Source organism: Pinus tabuliformis, chromosome 4_1 (assembly GCF_031772625.1).
Source record: "Pinus tabuliformis cultivar Carrire ecotype Pingquan chromosome 4_1, CPIR1, whole genome shotgun sequence".
In the NCBI taxonomy this organism is placed as follows: domain Eukaryota; kingdom Viridiplantae; phylum Streptophyta; class Pinopsida; order Pinales; family Pinaceae; genus Pinus; species Pinus tabuliformis.
Genome location: NC_142303.1, coordinates 528,847,480 through 528,858,275, shown reverse-complemented (window position 1 = coordinate 528,858,275; position 10,796 = coordinate 528,847,480). Strand labels below are relative to the sequence as shown.

Below are 10,796 nucleotides of genomic sequence, written 5' to 3'. Positions count from 1 at the left end.
GAACGATCGACTAGAGAGCATATTGGAGCCGAGATTCAATGGCTAGATGAACTTGGTGCATTGATAGAGGCAGGTGCTGCAGATCGGGAGCCAAAGGACTGGGCATATGTGTACAAGGTACGATCAAGAGGAGCTGAAAGAGCGCGCTACATCAACTCGATAGTCAAAGTATGTTGTTCAGGGTAGATTGGTGGTCATCATGACAGACACCAAGCCCTAGTTGTTGTTGTCTTGTATCAGTGGATGTATGAGGGCCATTATCCCTGGTATGGGAGCCCTAAACTGTTGTATTATTCAGTTGGATTAATATAACAAAGTTGGGTTGTTGTATAAATTTGTAAAAAGTTGTGTATATTTTGTGCACTAGTAGATTTACTGTTGTATATTGTTTCTTTGTTGCAAAGTAGACTTGTTGTGATACTTGGTTTGGTAGCATCAGTGATTTAAGATTCTATCCTAGACACCAGTATTGTGGAAAACAACATAAGTAGAAGGTGATCATCAAATTTGCTTGCGTCAGTGCCTAATCCTTGGGCTATGGAGTCTATATGATTCAAAATTTTATCGAAATTGTCTTCAAGGAGGCTAAAAAGCGATGCCCTAGCAACCACACTTTAACATTTACCCACCCAAGATCTATGGATTTTCATGGAAGAAAAACAAGTTTCAATCCACTAGGAACATTCATCTACTTGTTATTCAATAAGTAACATGTGCAATCCCACAATCTAACAATAGTTGCAATAATTCCACACATTATACATTTTTCATGAAAAATCTTCAACAAAATCACTTACAAGATAACAAGAGATATATCCAATCCAAGATCAAGAAAGCGGCTCCAAGAAAGAACAAGATTTCAACTTCCAAATAGATCGAAATGCATCAAAAGAGCTCCAATAGACATCCAAAGAAAAGTGCAAAATTCTCCAGTAGAAATAAAGCCAAGTGTGATGATGATGCTCTCACAAATGAGAGTCACTTTTGTTTATATGATCCTCTAAGTAGTTCGAATTAGCCTAAGATGCCCCTATAATTATTTTAATGTGCAAAATAACACATCTTTGTTGACAAGGCCATCAAATAGCTCATAAAGTGAAGAATAAGCCATCCTAAATGAAGTCGAAATGATGAAACAATGGTGTAGGAGGGCCGTTGGAGGGCCTTGTTGAGTCCTCAAGGTGCCATAATGAGAGTGAGGGCTCCATGAATGATAGTCATGGGGTTGGCCCCTTAATCTCCAAGTAAAATATCATGTGGTGCTCCAAAGTGGCTTTGGGTTCAAGTAGTTGTCTCATGGGTCTCCCAGTGAAAAATAAGCTTGTAGACTGTTCCAAATGAGGGCATGGAAGATGGTGATTTCCCTCCCACATCTCAAGGATGAGACTATACTTCTCTAGGCCTCGAATCAACTGCCAAACCCTGTATATACTATAAATATGGCGGGGGCACTGTTGGTCCAAGTGCATCATCTCTCATATAATATGGGCAATGAACAAGCTGTTGAAGGTGTTGAGGTTGCCCATGGCATGAGATAATGCTTTGTCACATGATGGAAACCCATGGCTCTCAACGCTTCCCCTACAAGTGTCGATATGATCCTTTGGTGGGCTTGGGCCCCAATTAAGTTGCCCAACCCATGATGAAACCACTTGCCAATCTTGTATAAGATCCAATGCGTCTCCTCACCTTCAGATACAATAATTCATTAGTGCAATTGAGTGAATAAGCTTGTTAATCAAGGGTAGAAATGAGACTTCATAGTGGGTTTCCCTTCCAAATTTGGGGCTTTGAGCATGTAATGGTGTTACCTCCCTAGGTAGGAGTGGTTAATAAACAACCCTATTAGGTGTTCCTAGCCCCTAAAGGGAAGGACATGTCCAAGGTACATCCTTCAAGTGGTAGGTATCATGTGAATAATGACGAGGTGGATCGGGAGACAAGGGTCTCAAGTCCAAATGAGATGGGTTCAAGGGTGGTAATGATGAGGGATGTCCACATATTTGGGTGTATGAATGTAGGAGGGAGAAATTGTGATACATGAGTTACCCTGGCCTTTGTTTTCCACCCTTCTTCATTTGCCTTTTTCCTTTTATTGATTTTTCTTTTATTTTATTGCTTAGGGCTCCAGGGGATGAGAGCATGATGTGTATGATATAGCAATGATTACCCCCTTAAGGTGGGGCAGTTCATCGCCCACCAAGGGTTGGGACATACATGGGTTCCTTAATGATGCAAGGGGCACTCATAGGGGCCCTAGGAACCAAGGTGATGGCCATAATGATAAGGGGTAGAGCTCATGTTTGGCTTTTGCCCACGTGCTAAATTTTATTGTCTCGACCATCTTTTGCATTTTGTGGTATTATTTCCTTTTGTATGTGGCCATATTATGCTTTTATGTTTTTTTTAAGCTGCATCAACCTTTGGGGCATCGTTCTAGGCTTGACCTAGACATGTGGACAAGGGGAGGGGGTACCAAAGCCTTGTGGACCTAGTGGTCATGTGGACCTAGAGGGGGAAGATGATGAAATAGGGCATGTAATGTGCAGAGGGGAGTGAAAATTATGGAACAGGAAAACAGGACCACGTTACCAAAATCGGGGTTTCCCAAGTAGTGTCCATCCTAAAGCTATATGCTAATAGGGGAGATTCCACAGGACTAGGGTTGAGGATTAACCCCCCTAGTTAAGGCAAGGGAACAAGACCATAGTCAAAACCCTTCCTCCTTCCAAGTCACTCAATAATCCATACCCAAGTGTGCCCAAGAAAAACAAGCATAAGCATCCGATTGCATAATGAAAAATCATACCTTTAGGATTGGATGGCCTACCGTCAAACATACAATCTCGACAGATGGGCAAGGGGACATATGATTGGCTCAAGGAGTGGAGACATCTGGCACAATATCAACTACACTGGTGGGTGTCAGGGGCTGCCAGCTGCCAGCTGAAGACAAATCTAGGAGAAAAATTTCTCCTATAGGGTCACCCACTGGTGGTGGGTAACAATACCCTCATGCTATCATTGCGCCTTGCTATCACTGCAAATCTGTCTCTGATTTGTTCTCCAAATGCCCATCGATTTCCTCTTATAATCTCTCATTGAGCAATCAACGGCCATGATCTAATCTCAATCGATGGCTAAGATCATCTTGACCCCATCAAATGACTTTTCTAGAAGTCACTAGAGGAAAATCGATTTACCTCAATTAATCCCGATTAATTAAGCCATTTCCCTAAGTTAGACTTAGGAAAATTAATAAACTAGCTAATTAATTCTAATTAAGGTAATTTTCCTTAGAAACTTTTTCTGGGTATTGGAGAAAATTAATCCACTGTGTTCCTTAGCCTCATAGACACCATTTGAGACTAGAACACCTGTTCGAGCTACATAAACTAACAAATTCATCGCTATAGTTCTATTTCTAATTCCGCTGGAACTTTCAGACAGCCTCTGTTTAAACTTTAGTCCTAGACAATAATAATTTTACAGCTATTGAAAGTGCTCCTGACAACTAAAAAAATACTACACACCTCAAAAATCCAATAAATGGAGAAAACTCCCTGTGGGGAAAAAAATCTCAATCTCACCAAGTGAAGTGGTTACAACTTCCTCCATGATTATCCCATCCAAATTGAGTTGTGAAGAAAGATGAGAATGTTTCAAGAATTGAACCAACTGTAAGGTCAGCCTTTCATGCTTGAGAGGACCGAGGTTAGATTTGTATATTAAGTTTTAAGCAAGGACCACAAGAGATATGATTTTGAGATTCAGTAATCTCTCTTTCAGGCACTTTTGTATCTTTGGTAGGGGTGTCTGTTTTTCCATTCCATCACCTAATAATATATGGAAGCGACATTTCCAAAATTGTTGACTAGATGTCTGGCCTCAATGGTTTTCAATTTTGTTCTTGAGAATAAGATCTTTCTGGGTATTCTCCTTTCAAGAACCTGATTACCAGATCTGAATCTTCAAAATTTCCCCACTTTCTAACTTTTAATGAATTGTTGTAAACTACATCCAGCTGTCTCTACTTCTGCATGATTATTGTTGTTATGGCCAAGGTCTAGCTTGAATGTACACCAATTGTCAATAAGCTGCATCCTGCTTCTTTACTTGGGTTACCCTGAGAAGCCCCACTGGATAACTGGCTGGGGTACATCTATTCCTAAATAGATGGGTCTGAAGGAAAGGGTGAGATGTTGAAATTGCTAGTCTCTTGGTCTATGGCTCTGAGGACTGCTCTCCTAGCCATGCTTGTTGAAAATGATAGTAAGTATTCCATTTTGGAAGCTTTGGGGAGGTAGCTTTGATTGATCCAACAACCAGGGCTTTAATTTTGGAAGATACCCGTATGGCACTTTTTCCTGAATTTTGAAAAATAGATCAGTTCCTGTTCATCTAATTCCTCGAGTAGGATATTTTCTACAGAAAATTCCAAATTTTCTCCAACGATATATTCCTTTCTATCACTCGGAGTACAAAGAGAGTGAGACATTAAAGATCCTGTGAGGTGCAATCTGCCAAGAAAACAAGGAAATCTCCTTTACCCAGAATTGCATTCCAAATTTATCTAACAAAAGGGCAGGGGACTAGTAAGCGAGAGAGTCTTTTCATTGGAATTGCTATGGATAGTAGGTGCAACAAGAACGTCCCATGGATCTCCCTTATCTTAGACTTTTCTCCTTAGCACTTTGCCTCTTAATATAGCAAGATAAGGATTATTCCCTTTCGATGGCTTATTTATCCCCAAACCTGGTTCCATCAGAAGGATTAATCCGTTTTGGGGCTTATTTCCTCAAACCTGGTTCCATCTCAGGACAGGGTTTTTATATGGGTTATTCTGATGCAGATCTCTAAGATCACGGCCTTTTTTTACATTGAACTCACCCAACTTGGATCCCATTCTCCAGAGAAGAGTATCTGGGCATGATTTCAAAATTCAGATATATTTTTAGAAAGCTTGTCCTGAAAAACAAGTTACTCTAAATGGAGATTGGGAGGTAGGTCCAGCCAGTCCTTTAATGTCCATCTTTGAGATCTTATGACATCCTGTGAAGTTGTGATTTTCTTGAAGTCTTCTACTTTGTGAATACTTCTGTGTAAGAATCAACCAGATGAAGTTTGTGATTCTAGAATTCTGCCAATGTTTTCCCCCCATTGATTGCTTTTTCGTTATTGGTGGATGTTAAAATGATTTGTTGAAAGATTCATAGTTGTGAACCTGTCTTCTGTAGTTTTGTTGTAACTCTGATCTATAGGTACTAACATGTTTACAGCCATGTTTGCTAGTTAACATCCTTAAACATGTTTAATAAACTCGTTGGAGTCCTCATTATCATTTCTACTCTTGGAATATTTGCTGATTGTCTCTCTTTACTTTGTGTTGAGCTTATAAAATAATATGTCTGTCAAAGGCTTTTATGCATGTTGTTGATATAGCATTCATATTTATTTGCCTCCTTTCTGTATATTTGTTGACTTGTTTACTGTCTGGAATTTGATCTCCAAGATACTTGGAGAAAAGACACCAGTCTACAAGATATCGAGAGCGAGATAAATGCTGCAGCACTAGGAAAACTTAGAGTTGTGAGTATATCTGAGGTGAGAACATCGCTGTTTGCCTAGTACGCTATTGTGCCATTGGTCAATGGTTTGGCTGTTTATGCTATGTCAAAAGCTTCCAATCATGGTAAATTATTTTGAAGTTTGTGGTTGCTATCTGTTATGTAGTTGTGCTGTATTCTGGGCCGGGCCTCCAATTTTAATGCAAAAGTGATCTACTTTTTATGCATGTGCTGGAAGTTTTTTGTATTTCTGTATAAAGGCTAGAGCTAACATAGTCAGGAGATTGTAGGTCTCACGTGAATTCCACCCTAATTTTTCTGCCAAATGGAGGCGTTATCTGTACATTTTACCTCTTAAAGATGGGGAAGGATATAAACCAGCTGTCGATGGTGAAAGTCCTGTGAGTTATGACGGCTTGTGCTTGGCTGAAAAAGGTGACAATCAAAGCACTGACATGAATGTTATAAATATGGAGTCCGTGAACTTTAGTGCTATTGGAAAACATCAGGCATTGGTCAAGCCCCATAACTTCAATGTTGATACAGTCAATCAGCTTTTGCAACAGCTTGAAGGCCAGTCTTTATCTTACAGAATTTTTGCTCGGGACACTCAAGCATCAAGAAGCAGGTAACTGTTAGATAACATTAACTTGATTTCATGATTCATTTTGTATTGGATGATATTGTAAGTACCTTTCTTCTGAACATGAAGCTCATATTTTCTTCAAGGGGTCCTGCAACAGAATGCTTTATGTATCATGCTCGTGCTGCAGTTGCTACTTTGCCATACTTGGGACAGGTATGATTTTGGAATCATCTTAAATCTGATTTTTCTACAGTTGTTGCAGATACTATTTGTGCATGGCAGTTTGTTTTCACTGATTTCTTAAATAGCCCCAAGTGTTTAACAATTGTGTGTCTATATGTGATGGGTAAAATCCGATGAGATTTTCTAGGATACTACAAGCAAAGGAAGGACCGTCATGTGTGTGGAGCTAGTTGCCAACAGATTTTTGCGTAAGGTACAACTAAAATGTATAAAAGACAATATATCTAGCTGAAAAAGAGACTATTAAAGTAATCACCAAAACAGCTTGATTTATATGAGTAACATTCAGGAATGCAATTTTACAGATGGTTCGTGTGCTGGTTGCCACTGCTGTAAGAGAGGCTGCTGCTGGTGCAACCCCGGATAATCTACTGAAACTTATGCATGCTACTTGCAGAAGGGCATCCGCTCCTCCTGCTCCTCCTCAGGGTCTTTGCCTAGTGGATATTGGCTATACAGACATGAATCAGGAAAATTTCCTGATTTGAGTAATTGAATATTTAGGCAACATAACAGTTTAAATATTCAAGATGATCTCATGTTTATTGAAACTGAACTCTTTATTGAATAGGAAAAGGAAGGCTTAAAATTTAAAGGATTAGCTGAATCGGTTGTCGCTGGGCATTTGTCTAGTTCTGTGCCAGTAGGTGCTCCACTCAAATCCCCTTGGGATAGGTCCATTAGTCTACACTGATGGGTTTACCAGGGATGCCATCCACGAGTGTGGGGAAGCATCATTTGGGTTTCCTCCCATGATTTTCCTTGGAAAATAAATAGAAAATGAAGGCTTATACAAGATAGCAAGCTTGTAATTTAGGAGTCAATTGGACATCTGATTTCAAATATCAATGGAACTGAATTGAGACAGATCTGTTCCAGCAAAGTTGTCACCTAGATCAGAGAAATTGCTTTTCATTTCATAAATGACACTTTTAAACTTGCAGAAAGCAAGGAAATTACAGAGACAGAGAGGCAAAAGCACCATAGTTCTTATTACTTTTTCTTGTTTGTGTACACAGGTTTTACTGAATCTGTTTTTTTCATTCGATTCCACAAGCCATTCGTACAGATCCTAATTATTGAAATAGATTAATGCAGTTAACCTACTTTAAAAGAAGTCAAATGATTGGTCTCTGTTTAATCCACTGACAACCTATTCGAGATCCTGTGACAACTGTAGGTGATTCTGTTGTTGATTAAAACTGGACAGGCTTGGCATCATATGCCATTTCTATTGCTTCCTAGAATTCCTTTAGTTTTTTTATGATTTTTTTTTTTTTGGGTTCGCTTCTTTGTGTTTGGGCAAAATAGCACTTCCTTGTGAAGGAAGTTGATTTAAACTTTCCGAGATTTATTTGTGAGAAGTGTCCTCGGTAGTTTTGGTTTTGAGGTTTCTCTTGAATACTAGATAAGCTAAAATTCCAGCATTGTTTGAAAATTTGGCAGGGCAGATTATTGAGCCTTCGAAAATATTGAATAATAGTTGAACCAATTTCAAAGGATTTTTATCCTAGAAGATATTTAATATTGTACAAGATCCGTTGAAGGACATACTGTAAGTGGCAAAAAACCCTAACTCAAATGCACATCCTCTAAGAAAATTTGAATATAGCATATCATTCATAATAAGGTTAGTATTAATTTTAAGGATACAGCATACCATATAAAGGTATACTATTAACTTTAAGTCCGGTAAACATGTACGTTTTAATATATTTTCAGTAATGAGGATATGTGATACCATTGATAATAAGATATAATGTTAAGGTAAGTTAATTATATGTTGAGACAAGGTTGTAATAAAGGGACTTGTCTAAACATGCTATATTTTGGAGTTTTTCGTTGGAATCTAGTGAATATTTTTTGGCCAAATCATAATTTTTGTTATTTAAAATGGGTTTTTGACTGCATATTTGGATTCAACACTCTGAAAATCTCTTGTGGAACTCGGATTGTGGATAGTTTACAACTCAAATTTGTGATTCCAAGAAATCCTTGTCAGATTCCAGGCAAATTAAACTAGAAAATATGCTGGAAAACCCTCAAAATGTAGAACACATAGACTACACAGTAATAAAGTGATTATGATGTAAAAAGGGAGGAGCTGTTCCTCACGGGGAGGGGGAGAAAATAGTCTCTCCCCTTGCTATATTTATATATATTCACCTTATGAATAGGGATGGAATAAATGATTAAAGTTTGAGACATGTAATGTCATTTTTGTTAATGGTATTAAAGCAATTATTTGATTCAAAGACATGCAGAAAAAGGTTCTTAGGTATTAGGACAATTGAGAGACCACATCATAACCAAAGCAATGTTTGGGGTTCTTAGGTATTAGGACAAGTGAGAGACAACATCATAACCAAAGCAATGTTTGGCATGTAGAAATATTCAAGATTTGAATGTAAGGGAATGTTTTGGCTTTTAATGGTTAAAGAAAGAAAAGAGAGACAATTTTTAAAATTTTTTTGGCTTAAAAACTGAAGATGATGATGCTAAGTTTTTTCGATGATGAAATTTGAAAGTCCAATGAAACACGTTTGATGGCGAGGAAATTTACGAGCAATGTATCAACCAATGACACCCAAATGCAAATGATAACATTATGTATGTATCACTTTTGATGGTGAGGAAAATTAATTGGGGAATTTAAGAGCAATGTATCAACCAATGACACACCCAAATGCAAATGGTAACATTATATATGTTTCATGTGGCGTGCATAAATAGAGCATGAGATAATTACAAGTGTAGATATACGTCTGTGTAAAATACATCTTATTTCTATAGAAAAATATGTAGGAAAGACTATATTAAAAGTGATGGAAGGGTGTATATAGTTGATGTTATTTCTTTTTCTTCAGGTTATCAGGTGCTGCAAAAGGTCAGAATAAAAAGTCACAATACTTAGTTGGGTCCAAAGAGCGGACATCTTTTATCAATAGGATTCTTTGCAAAAAGGTCAGAATAAAAAGTCACAATACTTAGTTGGGTCCAAAGAGCGGACATCTTTTATCAATAGGATTCTTTTGGCCAAATTTTAATCGAGAACTTCATCCCACCATATAAAACAAAACAAAGTCAATGAGATAACCTCATGAGCAAAAACTGTCTTACACCGAATTTTCCACAGTATACATAAAGCTGTGATCCTCAAACAATGTTAGAGGATTGCAAGTTTAGGGTGAAAATGATTGCACCAATCACCAAATAAAATAGAGCACTGATGGATGCTGACCTTAAGCACCCTAGTACTACTAGGCATACTAACACTCCCAAAGTATGTGCTTGACTATATTGGATTGCTGAAAAATAAGATAGAGGTCATAAAAAAAATTGATTGTTGGCCAGCTTGGCCTTGGATGGAACCTCCTCATAAATCACCATCCATGCAAAAACTCTAAACTTATAAGAAAGTTGATGTGACTAAATATTGTGCAATCAATTAATCCATATATCCTTTATATCACTGGAAATCTAGGGAGCATTTAGGATTGGGGATAACATATGTATTTGATGAAGTGTAGAATATAGGCAATGAGTCACATCGTTGAAGTGGTTGGCCAAAACACTAATTCCCTCCAAAAAAAGTCCACACATTCCAATATTCAATTTATAAACTCAGCTTGTGGGATAAGCCCTCAATTATGGAAATATGAGAATATTAACAACAATTAGTTACTTGAAATTATGAACAAATTCATTAAACCTGCAGAAAATTCAATGACTGGATTGTGATTTTTTTTTTCTCCACACACCCATTAGCAAGGGCTCCATGATTGTGGAAAGAAAATTCTAGTTTTAACCACTTACATGAGTTGATGAATTTTTAAAAAACATATAAAGCATACATTTATTATAAACCCACTACAAATCTCAACTATTTGATCAAAAGACAAATAAATTTGGCATATACAAGTAATTGATATATAATGATAACAATATGTTGACGACGCTGGACCTGTCAACATGTAAGGGGATCTCCCTAGTAACAGGTCCCAATTAAATCTCAGACCGTTTGGTGTAGGAGTCCCAGCAGTGGGTCATACGGTAATGCCTTGATCGGGATTTCGCACAGAGACAAGATGTCTTTGTTGGTAGCAAGGGTGTGACAGTGGCAATAAGCCAAGGAAGGTGCATGAGAGGTTCTAACACACGGGGGTTGAGATGAATGTGCCCCTTGGAAACTTGTGATAACACGGAGTTAAGAAGGGAACACACGAGCAAAGATGCATCACAACATGGAAAGTGAGTTAGCTAGTAATCCAAAGTGATGGTTAAACCAACAACACGTTTCAGAAAGGTTCATACATACTTATACAAAATAGTCCATAAATGTATGTGTAAGCAAACAAATACATATATCATTTAGAGTAAACCAGATAACATAGAATACA

The 10,796-nt window shown here is 37.8% G+C and overlaps 1 protein-coding gene across 2 annotated transcripts; it reads left to right on the top strand.

Moving 5' to 3' along the window:
- Positions 1-5,453: 5,453 nt before the first annotated feature.
- LOC149176909 (uncharacterized) lies at positions 5,454-7,263 on the top strand. 2 transcript variants are annotated; one of them, XM_089420010.1, is made up of 5 exons: positions 5,454-5,604; positions 5,858-6,195; positions 6,311-6,366; positions 6,524-6,589; positions 6,702-7,263. In XM_089420010.1, the coding sequence occupies exons 2-5, from the start codon at positions 6,102-6,104 to the stop codon at positions 6,882-6,884; spliced, it is 399 nt and encodes a 132-aa protein (XP_089276136.1). In that variant the 5' UTR covers positions 5,454-5,604; positions 5,858-6,101; the 3' UTR covers positions 6,885-7,263. The 2 variants fall into 2 exon arrangements, with proteins under 2 accessions (XP_089276136.1, XP_089276135.1); XM_089420009.1 differs by having other exon boundaries at positions 5,455-5,604; positions 6,297-6,366.
- The last annotated feature ends 3,533 nt before the right edge of the window (positions 7,264-10,796 follow it).